Here is a 20,941-nt window from a genome sequence, read left to right as displayed (position 1 = left end):
CCAAAGGTCTCATCAGCTTCTTCCTTCATGTTCACTGTGGTTTGTTGTTGTCTGAACTCATGAACGCTAGTTGGTGCTCCAGTATAATCGGTCCTCCTGAAACTCATCCAGTGAGAAACGTTCCTCGGTGCAAAAATAAGTGGGATTAAAATGCGTCAATTTTTTTGACGCGCTAATTTTTTTTTATCCCACTATTTTGTAACCCATTTTATTTATCACCCAGCTACCTCGTCCCTGTCGGTCTGGGAAGAGCCCTGAACTGCCACATGCTTCCTCCGATACATGAGGAGTTAGCAGACCGCTTCTTGTCACCTGACAGGGGGAGATTCCCTGTTAGGAAGTAACGCGTGGGAGGATCACGTTATTCCCACCGGTTCCTCCCCCCCCATCAGGCGCCCCGACCGACCAGAGGGAGGCACTATAGCAACCAGTTGCATGTTTTTGTGAGAGGTCCCTGTAAGGGGATCCTCGATGGACACGGGGATAATATGCAAACTCCACACAGAAAGGCCCTTTTGCCGACACCGACCAGCGTGAGATCGCTACCAACTGCGCCACCGTGTCCCCGAAACGCGTTAATTTAAAGTCTATATATGTTGTATTTTGCTGCCCGTACAAACGCCCTATATTGATGTTTTTGAGTGGAGACCAGTCTCCCCAAATCTGATTGGACTGGCTGAATTCTGAGTGGGGAACAGCTCTACACTCAAAAACAATGATTCAAGCCCTTCTTAGATGTGACACATTAATGTATTGTTTGTCTAATGAAAATATATCAATTAAAATCAAATCAAAAGTAGTTTAAGAAGTGTAACCTAAAATGTATTAATTTACTCCCCTGTCCTTCCCTTCAACCCAAAAAGAACGAGTTTCAGTTTTCCAATTCTATGTTTTTAGGTTGAACGAACACAATTTCTTTATTTTAGCTCTCCTCGACATAAATGAGTTGAGGTAACTCAACTTAAATACAATACATACATGTTTTTAATTTGAGTTCGACCAAATGTAAAAAAGTGAGCTACATTAACTCAAATACATTATATTGCATCGATGCACTTGTTTTGAGTTTGGGCTACATATATTTGTTGGATGGAAATTCTGCCCACAATTGAATTGAGTTCATCCAATGAGTTAGTTTTTTGAATGTACTGCTGAGTACCACTTACAACACGCTGCCTGCCCATGACATGTAGGTTACAGCGTCCGTGTGTTTACTTTGCCTCTCGTTGCCCTGCTGGGGCTCAGCCTGCCCATCGAACACACACACTGACACGCCCCTACAGCTGCACGGGAGGAAAAGCCAGACGATGTTAAGTGTTGGAAAAAATAAATCCTGCAAAATGGCTTGGTGTCATGTAAAGTATCGGACGATATTTATGTTGTGCAGGCTGCACTGCTACAAGGAAAGTTTCTTTCAGACTTGCCTTTAAACCTTGCTATCTGAGGGGCTCACTACTTCCTGCCTTGGCACTGAACACAAATCAAACATTTAAGAATCATCCAACAGGAACATTTTTTGTTGGGCTGTTGCAAGAAGAACCCCTCGTTGGCTTTCCACCAACACAGTCAATTGGGTTATTGCCACTGGGAGTTGAACCCCAAATATCTGCAGTGGTAGACAATAGTTTTATCTCCACACCACCTATGCACTCTTTCCCCTCTAGTCTCTCCATCAGCCTTCCCTTTTCCCCCAAAACATAATAAACCACTCACCAGCTATTTTCCATCCCCTCATGATTTTTATTACCACCTCTCTCAGGAAGAGATACCGCGTCTCATCTTTCTGTTTACCTGTAAAAACTACATTTCTTTCTTTCTTCCTTTCTTTCTTCCTTCCTTCCTTCCTTACTTCCTTCCTTCCTTCCTTTCTTTCTTTCTTTCTTTCTTTCTTTCTTCCTTTCTTTCTTTCTTTCTTTCTTTATTCCTTTCTTTTGACTCTCTTTCATTCTTTCTTTCTTTCTTTTTGACTCTTTCTTTCTTTCTTTCTTTCTATTTGACTCTTTCTTTCTTTCTTTTTGACTCTTTCTTTCTTTCTATTTGACTCTCTTTCTTTCTTTCTATTTGACTCTCTCTTTCATCCTTTCTTTCTTTCTTTCTTTCTTTCTATTTGACTCTCTCTTTCATTCTTTCTTTCTTTCTTTCTTTCTTTCTTTCTTTCTTCCTATTTAACTCTTTCTTTCTTTCTTTATTTCTTTCTTTCTCCTCTTATCTACATACAGCACTCCCATAAGGCGAGGGGAAAGCTTGTTAAGGACATCAGTGCTGAAGTTTGCTATTCTCAGAGGAGATAACAGGGATCAATTTTCACAGATCGCCTTCACAGCTTTCAGCAAGTCCACTGCATCTAGCCACTGAGAACGCACAAACACACACACACACACACACACACACACACACACACACACACACAGGCTTGCAAACTCACATTGGGACAGCATCCAAAAAACAATTTATCAGTCAGTCTCTCTGTCTAAAGGCTTGTGATATTGCCTAAAGGCTGTATGTTGAGTGCATCAGCAGAAGCAAAGGAGAATGCAAACAGCTAAAAAGTATTTTGTCTTTGTCTGCATTTATCTGTTGTTTTTACAGCATGACATGGAGGCATATACAGGACATGCTATGACACCAGTGTATTTTAGGTCTTTGTGCTCAATGTATTTATCTTCTGTAACACTTTGGGATGCATGTGATTGATATTTTGGCAGCTGCTCGTAATATGATCGCTTGTTATTGCTTTAAAACCTCCATAGAAGATCAGCTGGTGCCCTCCGTGCTGCAAGTGTTCAGTTCGGTGAGACAGAGGACATAAATTCTCGCCGTCCCTCTGTAATAATAAAAACTTTTACATCAATTTGGACTGACACAAGCTAAGTTATGGTGATTGCCACACCTCTCCATGCCCAGCTGATGCTCTGCTCAGCTCCTGTCCCCATTGATCCATCTGAAAACCGTGAGTCACCCGGGGACATCGTCTCCGTACAGGATGACTATCACCAATCAATCCAACAGGATGAGACAAAGTGGGGGAAATGTGCCCAAAAAGATGCTATTTTATCCGTCTGTGCTGTTGTAATCAAAGATTCAGTTACTTGTATATATATCTCTGTCTCTCTCCACTTACAGCCCTTCCCTGTCTCACTTCTATTTTTATCGACAGGTCACTTGTAACTGGTTGGAGAAAGGGAGCAACGGAGAACAAATGGAAAGGGAGCAGAGCGAAAGAGGATGAGAGAGAGAGAGCAGGACTCAGGAGATTCCTCACGCACAATGGGAGCCCCTTGCTCTGCCGGCTTTTGATTTGAAAAGAATAAAGGGGACTTTGCCTGAAAGAGGGCCAACAGGATTTTGACATCACTTCAGTGTGTTACCCTGTGGTGGCAGTCCTCTCTTTTGTCTCAGTAGGAGTAGTCATGGCTGTACACGACACATAAAAAAATCTTTCATCCCTTTCACCCTGCTCCTACTGCCTGGTGGCAGTCCATTGCCATGGAGAAGACATACTCACTTACTGCCCACTACGATGAGTTCCAGGAGGTGAAATACGGTGGTCGTTATAGCAGTGACATCCTCAGCAATGGCATGACCCTTCACCTGGGGGGCAGCCTGGACCGCCATATGGGGCGTGGCCGGGGGGGAACCCTATCAAACGGCCGAAACAGAGATCTAAGCAGCAGCAGCAGCAGTGGAGGGCTTCCTCGATGGAGCCGGAGGGAGATCTGCCTCCTCTCTGCTCTGGTCTTTGCGGCGGGCATGTGCGTCATCTTGGGCAGCATGCTGGCGCTCAAGTACATTTCCTTGGACGCCCAGCAGGACCCGCAGTGCCGACAGGACTGCCAACGCAAACGCTCCCTGCTGCGGGCGGCTCGCTTCGTTCAATCCAATATTGACCCAACCATTCAGCCCTGCCAGGACTTCTACTCCTTCGCATGTGGCGGGTGGCTAAGGCGTCACGGCATCCCCGAGGACAAGCTCAGCTATGGCATCATCACGGCCATAGGAGAGCACAACGAGGAGAAACTGCAGCAGCTTCTTCTGGAGCCGATACGAAGGCGCAGCCCCGAATCAGCAGAGCGCAAAGTCAAGGAGTTCTATCGATCCTGCGTCAACATTCAGGAGATCGATAAGTTGGGCTCTGACCCCATGATGGAGGTGATAGACAGCTGTGGGGGGTGGGACCTGGCGGGGGCTCCTCCCGGCGCTGCTGGCTGGGAGAGGGAGGGTGCGGAGCAGAGGCCGGACTTTAATGAGCTTCTGTACAGGACCCAGGGGGTGTACAGCACCGCCGTCTTTTTCTCCCTTACTGTCAACGTGGACGACAAAAACTCCTCCAGGAATGCAATCAGGGTGAGAAAAAGCATGTTGGAGTACATCTGTGAAACGTGTTTGTTTGGCCACGAGTGTATTTGAGTTTGCTCTTCTAGAAATTATTTCCTGGAGACTGTTGTGCCCCACGAAAACGACCCCATAGCTTGTTTGTACACCACCCTAAAATGACCGATGTTAACAGTTAACAGTAGTATGTGGCGCCCTCTAGTGGCAAAGGGGGAGGTGAAGATACAGGGTATAAAGAACAACATGGTCCACTTGTGGAGCTGAATGGGTCTTTTTGAAGTAAAATAACTTAACTTCCGTAACTGCATCATGCTTAACATTAAAACTACTCCCATTCAGACCAAGGTTATTATAGTTAACGAAAACTAACAAAAAATAACGAAAAATTACGAAAAATAACGAAAACTAGAAGTGAAAAAATATTTTCGTTAACTGAAATAAAAATAGTTTAAAAAAAAAACGATAACTAACTGAAACTGTATTGTGTGGTTACAAAACTAACTAAAAGTATAGTGAAAATGTCCTTAGTTTTCATCTTTGTCAACTTTTCTCATACATAAACCTTTTTGGTTGATATGAAATATATTTCAAAATGATCTAACACTTCAAAATCTAAAGTTTTTTTTATCTTGGTTAGAAACAAATAATTGTCAGGTCACTCTGCTCGGGCCAGTTCATCGCTGCTTGCAACTTTAATTTATCTTGTTTTAAGAGTTAATTTCTTAGTTTAAGTGTTCAACATGCTTATTTCTAGATTTAATAATCTTAATTTAAGAAATCCTGTCACGTGAAATCATCTGTCCATGCAGCAAGATCATTTCCCTTAGATTTAGTGTTTTTATCTTGTTTTTAGACACACCTTTTTTGCAGTGTAGTACTGCTGACAGAACGTAAAACAGACATTTAGAATCTCACCTCCAGTTCTCACCAAAGAGTGGCCAGCTGGTGCTGACCGTTACTCCCCAAAGGTTTTTTTTCATCCAGACACGTTTAGCCTTCTGCTTTATATTTTGTTGCACTATGTCAGTCTCCATTTTGTTTACACCTGCTTTTCTGTCACATAAATCACATAACGAGGTATTATATATCTTGTTTTAGTGAAGCACAGTTTGACAAGAAGTAATAATAACCAAGACATTAACTTACTATTTGCAAGGGAAATATCCAGCATTGGAGCTGGCAACTATTCATGAGAATGGGGGAAAAAAACATGTTATTAAACACACGTTTTTAGCTATGTGAAAAAACATTTTATATAAACAAATAGGCTTTAAAGGGATTCATTTGGCTAAAGAAGAAGAACATGAAGGAATATTTAATCATTCATCATCGTTATCTCCAAAACTCTAAGTAAACTAATTTAGAGATGCGTGGTGTGCTCTGAACAGTGACAATATTAAAGCTGAGTAATATTAGTTGTACAATATCTGAAATTTAATTTAATTTGTGTGTATGTGTGTGTGTGTGTGTGTGTGTGTGTGTGCAGATTGATCAGGAGGGGCTCACACTGCCTGAGAGAAGCCTGTACCTGGGACAGGATGAAGACAGTGTCAAGGTAAACAATTTGCCTCACCTCTATCTTTAATTACATCATCTAAATACATCCTTCCTTTTATCCCTCCCATCCTTCTCTCCTTTTCTTTTTCCTTTTAGTCCAAATATTAACCCTTCCCTGTCCCTGCCTACTTCTATCACCTTCTAACCTCTGCTTCCCTTTACCTGGTAAATATAAAAGAAGTGGATGTAGCCTTAAATATGATGCCGTAGTGCCTTAAACCTGCATTCTGCCCCATCATCAGTAGGGGGCGACTCCACTGGTTGTAAAAAGAGTAGTGGGTCAGGGCAGCTACGTCTGCTTTGGAAATAGGAGTGTGGAGTGTTGCAGGAATGAGTCATGAAACCTAGAAATGACTTTTTCCAATGGGTTTTTAGCCTGGGTATACCCATACTGCCTTGCGCGCTCGATTTCATTTCGAACCTGCAAGCCGTCTGGAAACTAAGACCTTCTTTTAGTTTTAGTTTCTTAGCCCTGTTTTAGGGATCCAATCACAGAACAGGGAGGGACGGCAAGACGATGATGCATACTATTCGACAGATGGAAGCTTGTAGTTTTGTAGTTTTCTTACAGATCCAACATGGCTGCAGCAGACGCAAAACTCTCTTTCGATCTAGCTGTAGACGGCGTTTTAAATAGTTTAGAGCCAAAGTTTATTTTAAAAGAAGAACAATGAAGAAAACACACACGCACACACTGCCGGTAGACTGTGAGCAGCCAGAGTCAGAACATGCTGCAGAAAAATGTTGCAGAAGCAGAATTGAGCATTTTAGTCCCAAAGTAGAGATGGGCTGGTCCGGCTATGTAAACATCAATTTCTGTCGCTCTACATACGTCATCTGGTATAACTGATACAATTGGCTAAGAGCTACGTACAGACGATTTTTATAGATATTTGTAGCACAATAAACGGCTCTGGAGGATCGTAAACCACGCCTCCTCTACGGAAAAATGAATTGCTGGTTTCCAGACTATCATCATTTGTGATATAGTCTGGTGTTAGCCAGGCTAATGGGTTTTAGTAAAATGCCCAAAATAAGGTCTTTGCTTAGCACAAGCTTAAATGTTCATGTTTTTTATATGACATAATACCAGACTCAGTGCCTTTGCACTGTGGTGTAGTGGTGGTGTCATAAACACATTGGCCACATTAGGTACACCTGTGCAGCGGCTCATTTACGCAAATATCTAATTAGCCAATCACAGTCGGACACGGGTGGTCGTTATATTTGCGGCTCAGACCACGTCATGCTTTATTTCTCACAACGGCTGGCAGCTCAACCTTAAACAGTACAAGTAAACACTGCTAAAGGAAAGTCTAAAGGCGGGTTCTCAGGCTAAACAACAGATGCCTTTGAGCTAGCGCTCTATACACACATTAAATGGACTTAGAAATAACTAAAAACTCATCAGACAGTGCACGTATCTCCTATCATCACATCTAACAACAGCCGTTAACATAACAGAATACAGACATTGATTCGCTGCGCACCTTTTACAGTGCTTACCTTAAACAGTACAAGTAAACACTGAATGAAAATGGCGACCACGGCAAACAGAGAGCGCAAAACAAGGTGTCTCAGAGGGGAAAAAAGCCTGGTGGACCTGGTGAAGACGAGCTGCTGAAGTTCAAAGTGAGCATCAGAATGAGGAAGAAAGGTGATTTAAGTGACTCTGAACGTGGCATGGTTGTTGGTGTGAGTATTTCACAAACTGCTGATCTACCAACCATCTCTAGGGTTTACAGAGAATGGTCCCAAAAAGAGAAAATATCCAGAGAGCCTTGATGCTTGTTGATGCCAGAGGTCAGAGGAGAATGGAGACTGGTTCAACAGGAACTCTAATAACCACTGGTTACAACCAAGGTCTGACAAGACCATCTCTGAACCACAACACCTCCAACCTTGAAGACCACACCGCCACTTTATTAAGTAAAGTTTATTTCCTGCAAAAATTCAAAATCCAATGGAACCAGGGACCATGTAAACTCCCCAGTTGGCCTACAAAAATATGTCATCCCTGCAGCAAAAACACAGTCTGTGCCCGATACTTGACTTCTGTTTGCCCTCCCCTCCTACTGCCCTCCTTTCTTTTCCTAATCTTTCTTCCCTCCTTTCTTCCTCCCTCCACTCCTCTTTTCGCCCTACTGACTCGTCTCTCCTCCTCATCAATCCACCTGTTTTCCTCTGTCGCCCGCTGTGCTTTTGTTATCCTGTCCACTTTGCCACATGTCACCCCAGTCACCAGCCATTACTGATGATGTCGCAGCTTCTCCTGTCTATTAGCACTGATGTCATTGTGCTCCTCAGATCCTGGCAGCGTACAAGGCCCTGATGGAGCGCTTGCTGAGCATGCTGGGAGATCAAAATGCCACGCAGAAGTCCAAGGAGATTATACAGCTGGAGACGCGTCTGGCCAATGTGAGCTGATTGCACGTCCATGCATGTGTGTGTGTGTGTGTGTGTGTGTGTGTGTGTGTGTGTGCAGTGTTGAGTAAAATCTCCTCTCTCTCCAGATCACTGTGTCAGAATATGATGACCAAAGAAAGGACATCAGCACCATGTATAACCGCATCACCCTCAGGCAGCTCCAGCGTATCGCTCCCAGTGTGAGTGCTGCACACACACACACACACACACACACACACACACACACACACACACACACACATTCCCGTCATTTACAAGTATGTGTGTGTGCCATGCATCTTGGGTAGAAGCATACGTGATGGATTAAGATTTGAACTCCAACTGAGCATTTTAAGTAGTGTGGCGACGACAGTCTGTGTGTGTGTGTGTTTGGGGATGGAGGGAGTGGTGCCACACACACACGCACACACACACACACACACACACACATAGAGGCAAGTGACTCACAAAAGCTGTCCGCCCTGCAGTGGTAGATGGGGAGGGTGAGGGACGGAATGAAAGAAGCAGGTAGAGAGAAAAGGAGAAAATGAGGATACATTGGGGGGGGTGTTGGAACTGATGGAGGGAGAGGAGAGGAGAGGAGAGGAGAGGAGAGGAGAGGAGAGGAGAGGAGAGGAGAGGAGAGGAGAGGCCACTGGAGACTCAGACAGAGAGGGAGAAGAGAGGGAGGAGGCTCTCCTCTGAAGCAGCCGGAACACTGACATGAAATCCTCACGATGTTTCATGGTGGAGGCAGGGATGGGAGAGGGATGGAGGGATGGAGGGAAGGAGGAGGGATGGAAACTGGGCATGTTCTGAGAGGAAGATGAAGAGTTTGATTTTTAGCTTGTCAGCCAAAAAAACTACACCAACAGAATAAGTGTGAATAAAAGCTGCCTGAGAGATGCTGACAAGAGAAGCATGGAAAGAGGCAGATTAGAGGATAGAGATCCAACCAGGAAGTGATAGATGGCTTCAGTGTGTTGCTGCTATTTATTTACTTGGATCCAGAGTCCAAAGGCATGTAAAACCCTCCTGGAGTCACCAAAGGCCACTGGGGCTATTTTGGCAGTTTTCATTCTGCCACTTAAAAAAACCTATATAACCATGTAATTGTTGTTTCACTTTGACTCACTGGATCAACATTTTGAACAGAAAGGAAACAAAAAAACACATAAAATCTGATTTTGAAAATCTTTACTTTGAAAATGCACAATGAAGAATTTTAAATGTTGGTTAGAAATATAATATATAAGAGGTAAAATGGGAATCTAGTTTTGTATTTTTATATTAAATATATTTGACCTTATCTCTGGTTTTACTTGACCTATCATCATCATCATCAAACACAAACTGGCATGGAGTTTCAAGCCAGAACTTTAGGGGGAAGTTGGTAACACTTTACAATAACCAACTAAGTGATGTTTATAGATGGTTTATAGACCAATTATTAACCATTTACAAAGTGCTATACATATTTAATCTTTAAATGTTTTCAACCAATTTCTTAAAGGTATATGAATCATTTCAAAATCATTAACATGCTTAATATGGTGTGAAAAATGTTAAAATGAGTGCAACTAAAACTATTAATAAACTATTAATTATAATTGAATTGTTTGTTAATGGTAAAGTAACTATAAACTTACATTGATATACCATCTTTTTGTCATTTATAAATGATTTAGTTAGTTAAACATTAATAAATTATGTATTTACCATTCTAAATGACCTATATATGGTTTATAAATGATGATTTAACATTAATAAACTATCTGTTTACCATTTATAAATGATGGTTATTGTAAAGTGTTACCGGGAAGTTGACAGCAGAGAGACACACTGCTTCATTTTCAATTTGTGACGTCAAGAAGAAGTCATGCGCCGATGATTTCATGGACTGCAGAGAGCTACATCTAGTGTTTAATCCAGGGGTGTCCAACCTGTGGCTCCAGAGCCTCATGTGGCTCTTTAGGCCACCTGCAGGGGCTCCCCGTGGCTGAGACATAAAAAATTATAAACATATTTTTACATTATAATGTTCATTTATCAATGGTGTAGACCAAAAGCTATTTGTATTCCTCAATTGTAAAATTGTATAGCCTTTTTACAGCATATTAAAAAAGTTTTGACATTTAAGTCAACTAAAATGTGCTTCATAGTTTACGAAAGTCTCCGGCCCGGCGCCTTAACCTTTAAGTTTTGCCAACTTTGAGTTTAGTTTTGAGTTCCCCGAGATAGACTAGTTTTCAAAATCATATTAATAAATGCTCAATATGACTATTAATAATGTTGGTAGGCTAATTTAGACTTATTAGGCTGTTTAGTTTTCATTTTAGGCTCAATATAAGGTTTGCGGCTCCATTCTGCGATTTTCTCTTTTTTTTGGCCAACAGTGGCTCTTTAGTTAGTAAAGGTTGCCCCCCCCTGGTTTAATCAATCGATTGGGTCGATGGGGGAAAAATCTGCATGTTATCTCCAGATTAACTCAATCACTGTTTCGTCCTGAGATCGAGGTATTATTTTAATCCTTTGCAAAAGGAGTGCCGTGTATTTACACTGCACCTGTTCTGCACTGAGCGCTGCGTTTGGTTTGTATTTCTGGTCGGCGAGATTAGAAAAGTGTTTGAACATCTGAAAACCTTAATTACCTTTTACTGTCCAGCCAGAACCATGTATCTCCAGACGTGTTCATTTTGAATGTTTGTGATAAACTGAAGGATGAAGCGTTCCTTAATGTGTTGAGGAAATTCTCCGACTTCTGGAGCCAAAAAAATGATAAAAAGTTGGGTGCTTGGGTCCCCAACAACAGAAAACAGAAGCAGAAATCAATGACGTGAAGTTATTAGGAACAAATTGATAAAAAAAAAAAAAAGTCATGAGAAATTGGAACGATAGACTAAAAAACCTGCGAGATATGACAAAAAGTATACAAGGTCTGCAAGGCAAGGCAAGTTTATTTGTATAGCACAATTCATCAAAAGTGTGCAGGCATTATTACTGTTTCTATTGATAATCTCTATAAAATATGACTGCCTTGCATTCTTCAGTTCCTGATTATAGTTGCAAAGACATATAAATGTCGTAATATACCTGGAGTTTGTTCTTTCGCCACCTGCGTTCTGCTTGTCTACATACTTTTTTCTGTGCTTTAATCAGAGTGGCGTTTCTCCAGGGTGACTTTTTCCTTCCCGACAGAACTTTGGTCTTAATTGGGGCTATAGAGTCAATAACAGTCATAACATTGGAACTTAAACTGCAGGTCATCAACTAGAGCTGAGGGCAGGGTTGGTGATGGTGTAAAATCCTGGGTGAATAATGCACAAGTGTTTTCATTTATATAGCGCTTCCTGATTACCTCTGCTTCACCTTTTGTTGGATTGGCAAGGGTGGTCATTTTAATCAAAACACAGTAGTGATCAGAAAGAGCAACATTGTTCACCACAACCTCAGAGATATTAAGACCTTTGGTAATAATTAGATCTAAAATGTGTCCTCTGTTATGTGTTGGATCTGTGACATGCTGAGAAAGCCCTGTTGTGGCAATTTTGACAACTGCACTAAGTTAATGGGTGAGCTGGCCAAAAACAAAGCACTCAATACTCTGTTCAGCAAGATTTATTAGCACATTCGTATTCCATACACCGCAAAATCCCGAATGGCTCTACAGTACAACAAGTCCCATACACTGCTCGACTTATGTCTGTTGTAGTTTCCAGCATTGACTCTTTAGTGAGCCTCAATGTGGCCCGATCTTCCTGCCCTATGCATCACATCAGGACAGAGCCTACTGGTCAACACGTTCCCCTCTCTCATGGTGTTATCATTGTTAAGTTCACAGAGTCAGTTCCCACAATGCCTTGTGTCATGAATATCAAGTAGGTCGCCGCCTACCTCATGTCCCACCATGCAGGAAACACCAAATTTCCTTCACAGCCCAAAGTTATCCAGAATACTCACATGACATGTACTCTAAAAGAATGTATGTTTATTTTTCTGGTCTCATATCCCTGAAGTACTTTTGCACAATCACTTTGCACCCTCACTTGCAAGTACCCTGCTGATAATTAGTTAGTGGTAGTAATAGTTTTGAAAAAAGGACTTTGACTTCAGTAGATAATCTGAATATTTCTTCCCCCACTGCCGACACTGAATAACAGCAAAATAAATCTGCCTGGCATTGCCACTGAGCTCCAAATTAGAACAAACTATGAAACTATGGAATAATTAATACATTTAAACTTTGCAGTTCAGCTCCTCCTCTGCATGTTTTAAAAGCCTCCTTTATGACTTTACAGTCATAATAAACATAAATGAGTGCATGTGCTAAATATTTTTCCTTATTTGTGAAAAACAAAAAATGACCTTTAACAGTCCCTATGCCATTAAACAAACTTTTAAATTACTAATGAAGGAATCCACACTGTGCAAAAACTATACACAATTACAGAGAGGTCCACGTTTTTACTTTACTCTGCACATATCTCTGTTGTTTCAGTATTTTTTTAATGTATTCCCGGAGCTGTTGTTTGCCTCTTTAACCTGCTGACCCCATCAGCCCACTGTCACCACTCAGCTTTGTGTTTTTACACCTTGGGTCACAGCTCTGGCATTAATCGAGTGTATCTGTGTCCCCGAGGTTCTCTGTTCCCCACCAATATCTCCTAATATGACTCATTAAGAAGACTTTTCAATGGTCTTATGTTCTCAGCAAAGTTTCTTAAGTGGCACAATATAAAGCAGGGATGGGCAACTGGAGGCCCGGGGGCCGCATACGGCCCGCACCCTCACTTGAAGTGGCCCTCAGTACAACTACATGCATTTGAGCATGAAATCTTAAAAGTGCACTGCAGAAATGCACAAAAGTACTTCTTGCAATTAATGTTGGTCTGCTATTCTTGCACTGAAAAAAAATAAATGGTGGTTATTTTTTATTTGCTTCAAACCTTTTGCATTCCTGTTTATACTGTTATATATGCATTTGAGCATGAAATATGTTAAGTTTCTGCACTGTAAGCATATTTAAAATTGCAGTTTCATCATATCTGGTTAAGTGCACGGTCCTATATGTGGCCCTGTGGTAGTGTCCATGAAAAATTGTGGCCCCCTCCAGTATTTAAGTTGCCCCTAGCCTGCTGATACTGAAACCTACACACCTACACTTACATTTGTGGGCAAGACCGGCCTAGTCTCACTCCAATATACCAATATACAATGCACCGTGTGAAATGTCGTTATTTGGAGTCAACCTTTTTAAATGCAGCAGTAGACAATCAACAATCAGATCATAGAGGTGAGGTTGTGCTGAAAAAAAAATGATACCATGGTATGGCGTGGTAACAGTTTTTTTAAGTGTCACAATATAAAGTAATAAAAAACTGACAAAATAGACTCCAAAGGGTTAAAGCACAATTGACAATGTAGTTTTGTTGCATAGGAACATAATCAGTCATTATACTGTATGTCACAAAGTGGACCAAAATGTCCTGCATTTAACAATAACAACAGTTAAAGATTAGATAAAAGTCAGAAAAGATGAGACCCATACTGATATTTGTTCCAGTTCCATGTTACATGAAATAGTCCTGATTTTATTCACGGTTGTGTTAAGTTGGGATTTAACTTGTAAGTTAGTACAGTGAGAGATATTTGGTGTAAATTTTTACTCTAAACCGACATCAATCCTCCTCTCACCACAGCTTCACTGGAAACGCTTGCTGGACAGAATCTTCCACGACAACTTCTCAGAAGACGAAGAGATCGTGGTGCTCGCCACTGATTACATACAGAAAGTCTCTGACATCATCAAGACCACTTCAAAGAGGTAAGGACAGAGAGGACGGGTGGCTGGGTGGAGCTGAGGGCTGAGGGTGTGGAGAGGGGAGAGAAAGATGAGGGTGCGGAGGTGTATGGAAAATCGATGAAATGAGACGCAGGCATTTTTTGAGTCGGTACTTTTTGAGTGCGAGTAAGCGCTTTTGTTTGAGGTTGTTTCGTGCATGTGTGTGTGTGTGTGTGTGTGTGTGTGTGTACTTCCTTAGGTTTAGGGCTGTCACTAGAGTTGGGCTACAACATAATGTCACGAGGTGTATGGATTGGTTTTTGAGTGCTGCTGTGCATGTATTTGTGTGTGTGTGTGTGTGTGAGGTAAGTCTCTGTTGGGTGAACTTCCAGTTCTACTGCAGCTGATTATTATTGATCTACACACACACCTTTCTACCACCTGCAGATTCAGACAGACGCACATGGACGGGCACATGGACGGACACACACACACACACACACACACATACTTTCTTTCCCCTTCTTCTTCTTCCTGACTGACTCCAGGGGAGGCCTCAGAGGGCTGCAGCATGTCAGGGTGTGTGTCACAGCAACTGACAGCTCGCCAATAGTCACTGTGCTCTACACAAAAACACAACAACACTCAGCTGTGTGCATGGCTGACTGGCTGACTGGCTGCTGACTAGCGACTGGATCACTGGCTTGTCATTTATGTCTGACGGTGTGTTCAGACCGGACGCGTAGCGAATTTTCGCGTCGCGTTACTCGGGCGAGTTGATCGCGGGAGTAGTTGAATTTACTCGCGTCACTCGCGCGAGTAAATAACTCGCGAATTTTCAGATAAATATGCCGGCCGGCGAAGGGTGCTAATGCTAATGCTAACTTTGTAGAGAAGTAGCTACAACAGATAGCTGAAATCACATTGTCACAACTTACCAGGCAGACCGGTGACCTCACTCACCCTCCTCCAGGCAAGATCTTTATGGTTCCGGTTGCGGTAGGAGGGTGATGATGTGTCAAAAAGCTCGGGAAGCCCACAGACCGCAACAATAAGTTTCTCCTCAATTTTTCCGGAATAGGCGGGTTCCCGGGATGCATGACGTCACTGTCGTCCAGAATCTCAACGCTGATAGGCTGTCCCGACACAGCGTCACGCGAATATTTCGCCAAAGTTGAATTTATTGAACTCACGCGAATTTGCGTTATTTCATTCGCGCCGCGACATTCGCGTCAATCGCGGCATTCGAGTCGCGCGAAACCCGCGATTTGCGCCGCCGGCAAAAATTTGCGTCTATTCGCGTGTTTGCATTGACTTTGTATGTAATCTTGTCGCGCGAAATATTCGCTACGCGTCCGGTCTGAACGCACCGTGAGACTGGAAACATGTCTGTCTGTCTGTCAGTCCGTCTGTATGACCCATTGAGACTTTTTGGTAATTTCACCACTTCATGACAGTATCTTCAGTGTTGGTCATTTTATTGCTTCATCTCATCACTTCACTTGCACCAGCTCACCATGTTGCATCCTACAACCTCTGATTGATTTAGTGCAGCAGTGTAGTGTTGATCAATCATTCACTGGATATGTAATAAAGTAATCGATCAAAATGCAAGAGGTGGCTGACCGTCTGACTCTGTGCTGAGAGCAGTTAACGTTTACATTTTTCACCCAGCTCGAAGAAATATGTTGGTTTAAGAGGTGTTCTTTCTGTACAGCTGCATCAATCTCATGCACACTTCACTTACCCATTCACAACACAAACATGTTCCAAACTAAAATTGAAATGGTGGATTTCTACTGTAAATGTATTCATTAATGTCAATGCTTGTTGCACACGCATTTTAAAGCTAGATCATTGTCTTCAAAATAGGTTAGATGGATTAAAAAAATACTTCTTCTTGCAACTAAGTACAAACCAAAAAAAGGTGCAATCATTTTAGACTGGTCTCGGGCGTCTCCGGTGGCACACCTGGTAGAGCGTATACCATAGATCAGTGGTTCTCAACCTTTTTATAGTGATGTACCCCCTGTGAAATATTTTTTCAGCCAAGTACCCCCTAACCAGGGCAAAGCATTTTTGGTTAAAAAAAAAAATGACTTAAAAACAGAGCGCTGTGCCATCAGTGTCTGATTTATTAAACTTTGGAACTGATAAACACATACAAAATTCAAACATTTGGAAAAAAAAAAACGATGTCAAACATTTTAAATGTTAATAATCCATGACTAAATGTATTGCAAATATTTCTCATCACTAAAATGTAGTGATTCAAACTAATGTAGTAACAACAGTGAGCATCAACATGATCTCACAGAAATCCCTGAAATAGCCACGGATTTCGCTTAACTCAAAATCCGTGGAATAGCCACGGAATCGCTCAAATTTCCGTGAAACTGACACGGATTTCGCTACAATGCAAGTTAATGACAGTCATATCCCGTGGCTATTCCAACATACAAAGTGATTATGTACATTCACTGAGTGAATATTTAGAAAATAAAACATATATTTCTCGCTACAAATGTGATCAAAATCCATTTTTATGCAGAAACTAAGTCAAAATATTGATTTTTCACAAAAAATGAGAGAACTGTCCGCCATGTTTTTTGTTCTGACCGCTGGGACCTTGAAAGTCACGCGACTTGGAACAAACCAATAGCCACGGGATATGACTGTCATTAACTTGCATTGTAGCAAAATCCGTGTCAGTTTCACGGAAATTTTAGCGATTCCGTGGCTATTCCACGGATTTTGAGTTAAGCGAAATCCGTGGCTATTTCACGGATTTCTGTGAGACCAGGTTGGTGAGCATATAACCATTTAAAACTATAATTGCTACGCTTCAACCACGACTCCATCTTTGAGTTTTCTAGTGATTGACAGGTGATGCCAGGTGGCATATGACAGGTTGGGTCCAACCATCCTGGTATGGGGGAGACTCTGGGTTTTTAGGAGAATGAAATTGAATAGCCTACTGAATATAAAATTAATTTTATGAACTTATACTTATATTTTCCTAAAATATTTATTAAAACATTTTTTTTAAAGGATTTTTGCATGGATGCTACTTTTTAAATGTATATTTTAAAATCTCACGTACCCACATTTGAGAACCACTGGTGTAGAGGCTCAGTCCTCGTGAGTGGGCGGCCCGGGTACGAATCCGGCTCGGAGCCCTTTCTCTATCAATAAAGCTATAAAATGGCCAAAAAATATCTTTAAAAAAAAAAAGACTGGTCTCCCCTGAAAAACGTCAATATAGGAAGTTTGCTGATACAGCAAAATACGGATACGGGCAGATGGGTCGAACAAACAACGGACTTTCACCCAGGAGAACAGGCTTCATGTCCCATGAGAAAACAAAACTAAACGACTTATACACATTTTCACTCGTCTTGTCACCCTCGTACTACTTCACTTCCGGCATTTCTGTACATTTATTTACTGTTTAAACTGTCTTTTTATAACATGTACAGCACTTTGTATCAGCTAACGCTGTCTTAAAGGGCTCTATAAATAAAGTTGAAAGTTGATTTGATGTAACCAGGAAGTTTTGTGCCCTATACCTCGGTCAGTGTTTTTTCACAGAAACTGCTGCTTTTTTTATAACCATGAACCCTACGTGTACGTATATGACGTGTGTGCTATTTTTAGAACGCTCCGCTCTGTACCGGGAGCTGCTTTTGACAAACGCTCATATGTGTTGTTATGGGTCCATTCTGTCGTTTAGGTTGGAGATCTTGTTGTTAGTTGAACATTACCAGCGCTAAACGAGGAGTGTGGACGACTCATCTACAGATCTCTACAGTGTCTCACTGACTCAATGTTTATGTCCTGGTGTTTAGCACAGAATCAGAACAAGATCCAGACATATCCAGCAGATAGAACTAAACAGTTTTTCAACACTGCTGAGTACAGCTGTCTGCTGAGGGAAGGTGTCCTGTCTACAAAAAGGAACATGATTTGAGCAAAGCTGTGCTGGGATGTGAGTTTCCCAGCAATCATTTCTGGTGTGACTTCATCACTTATATATTGCATAACATTGGACTGGTCCAGGGGTAGGCAACCTGCAGCTCTGGGGCCACATAAGGCTCTTCAGGCCATCTACAGTGCACTGCAAAAAAGCCAACTTGTATTTTTTGGCCTAAAACAGTGATTTAAGTTGGTTAACTTGGAAATATAAATTATTGATATTTAGGGCAATAATGTAAGTTAGCACAACAAAGGAAGCCAGTTGTCTGCTCAAAAACAAGTTGGTGAGTTGTTGTTACTTATATCTTTAAGTTGGGGTTCACAACAAGGGACAATAGTTCTGCTAACTCTTATTTCTTTGTTGTGAAATGCAGGAAAGCGATGAAATTCGATCATTAGCGAAAGCTAGCGGCTAACTGATGCTAGCGGCTAACTGATGCTAATGGCGCTGCTTGTTACAGCTACGAGAGTAGCCATTAGCGTATCAATGCTAACTCAAAATTGTGGTCGCAACATTAGTTATTACAATGTAAAATTATAAGTTAGTACAACTTACAGTTGAGTTGACAAAAATCTAAATTCAGAGTTGAGCAAACTCAAAAACAAAACTTACAATATTTAGTTTAATTGTCCAACTTAAAATTTTATCGAAGTTTGTTGCCTTGAAATTTTGAGTTCACCAAACTTTTCTTTTTTTGCAGTGTGGCTCCCTGTGGTTGCGACAAAAAAAAAAAAAAAAATTCTATTCTCTTTCGTTTTAATTTCCATTGATTGTTGGTGTAGTCCCAAAGCGATTTGTATTCTTCAATTATAAAAATGTGTTGCTTAAATTAACATTTTATGTTATTTTTACATTTTAGTCAACTAAAATGTGCACCATAGAGTAATAAAGTCTACGGCTCGGCATCTTAAACTCGGATTTTTGAGTTTTTGCTTCAATTCCAAATCTCCTGAGATATTTCTTCAGTGTCCAGTCTCTCATTTGCACTTGGGTCCTGGCTGCATTCTGACAAAATCATACTAATAAATGCTCATTATTGTTAATTGTTAAAAGTATCCCCATTAACTGTCACCATAGTGGGACGAGCTGGTCTTCCTGGGGTCCAAAATTATAATGATAATGTAAAAACAATGGAAGATTGTAGACATCATTAAAAATAATCAGAAATTATTCAAATAGGTTATTAAATTCACACGTATTACATTCATTATTACATTCATACGATCCATTCCCTACTCACAGATTCAAAGAGTTCATTCTCAAATGGTACTTGAAAGATAATTTGCTATTCAGTTTATTTATATTCAGTACATGATGACCTATTAGTATTATGTGTAGGTTTCATCTTCATAGTAAGGCTCAAAATAACGTATGCGGCTCCATTATGATATTTTTCTCTCATTTTGGCCAACAATGGCTCTTTAGTAAAGGTTGCTGACTGTTGACCTGGTCCAAAAGTCCTCTGTGGCATCATGCAACATGCAGAATGATTTACTGACCTGCTTTTGGCTCGTTTTTCTTTCCCCTTTTGCATTTTTTCCGGATACAAATAAATATTATTCTTCACTCTAAAATTCTTAAGTCTAAGTGTTTTATACTGCTTATCAGCTATGACAAAAGATAGGATCTTTTTGCAGTGATTTAGCTCAGCTCCCATCAGTGTAAACCTCTCTTCCATATCCAATTTTCTACTATCTGTTTTGTGCTCCAGTTTTGGGGTCATGGGGGGAGGGGGCTGTGTTCCTGATCTCTTTTATCTGGTCTCCTGCAGCTCTCCGTTCTTTGTGAAATGTACTTTTTAATCACAACACTCCATATGCATTGGGTTGAGTCGTATCATTAAGGGATTCCTAATCCTCTTTGTAAAAGTACAGCTCCCATGGCCGCTGTCACATCCATTAGCTGTGGGTTCACTTCTCGGCAGGTTGCAGGAGTCGGAGTTGATGCTCTGTCTCTTCCCTTGTTGTTTACCAATCTTCTCTCTGAGTTGTCTGTCCATCCATCCCCCCTGATGGCTTTAGTAATAGATTCTACACTATGTTTCAATCATCCCCCCCTCCCTGTGTGTTGTTCCCTCCACCTGTGTCTATCTGACTTCCTGTCTTCTCTGCCTTTTATCGCGCCTTCAATCAGTCGGCTATAACACTCGGCTCATATGGGCTTTAGTGTGGAGCTGCTTCCTCCAAGTTAAAATTGACTTCTCATTCTTCTTCTCTTGTATTTAGTGTGGGAACCAGATGCCACTCACATCTTAAGCAAGTGACTCCAAAAGATGCTGTATTTATCAGACTTAACATGCAAAATGACCAACCAGGATTCAACAACATTGTGCTAAAATGACACAACATCTTTTGTAATAATAACAATAAAAAAACATGTGGCCTGGCCCCACCCAAGACAGTAGAGTAATAAAGTCTACGGCTCGGCATCTTAACCTCTGAATTTTTGAGTTTTTCCTTCAATTCCAAATCTCCTGAGATATTTCTTCAGTGTCCAGTCTCTCATTTGCACTTGGGTCCTGGCTGCATTCTGACAAAATCACACTAATAAATGCTCATTATTGTTAATTGTTAAAAGTATCCCCATTAGCTGTCACCATAGTGGGACGAGCTGGTCTTCCTGGGGTCCAAAATTATAATGATAATGTAAAAACAATGGAAGATTGTAGACATCATTAAAAATCATCAGAAATTATTCAAATAGGTTATTAAATTCACAAGTATTACATTCATTATTACATTCATACCATCCATTCTCTACTCACAGATTTAAAGAGTTAAAGAGAGACAAAACATCTTTTGTAATAATAACAATAAAAAAACATGTGGCCTGGCCCCACCCAAGACTGTCTAGAGTTTTACGAAATCACCCCTTTGAAATGTTATCAG

At 41.2% G+C, this 20,941-nt stretch overlaps 1 protein-coding gene across 1 annotated transcript in view; it reads left to right on the top strand.

Moving 5' to 3' along the window:
- The first annotated feature begins 3,043 nt into the window (after nucleotides 1–3,043).
- The window catches only part of LOC131969647 (endothelin-converting enzyme-like 1), a 62,405-nt gene continuing 44,507 nt past the window's right edge, over nucleotides 3,044–20,941 (top strand). The window contains exons 1-5 of the mRNA XM_059330754.1: nucleotides 3,044–4,344; nucleotides 5,819–5,887; nucleotides 8,197–8,307; nucleotides 8,403–8,495; nucleotides 13,995–14,119. Coding sequence (XP_059186737.1) covers nucleotides 3,487–4,344; nucleotides 5,819–5,887; nucleotides 8,197–8,307; nucleotides 8,403–8,495; nucleotides 13,995–14,119 — 1,256 coding nt within the window. The 5' untranslated portion in view covers nucleotides 3,044–3,486. The remainder of the gene's footprint in view (nucleotides 4,345–5,818; nucleotides 5,888–8,196; nucleotides 8,308–8,402; nucleotides 8,496–13,994; nucleotides 14,120–20,941) is intronic.

Source organism: Centropristis striata, chromosome 4 (genome assembly GCF_030273125.1).
Source record: "Centropristis striata isolate RG_2023a ecotype Rhode Island chromosome 4, C.striata_1.0, whole genome shotgun sequence".
Taxonomy (NCBI): domain Eukaryota; kingdom Metazoa; phylum Chordata; class Actinopteri; order Perciformes; family Serranidae; genus Centropristis; species Centropristis striata.
The sequence above is the reverse complement of the archived record's forward strand: the minus strand, read 5'-3'. Positions and strand labels throughout refer to the sequence as shown.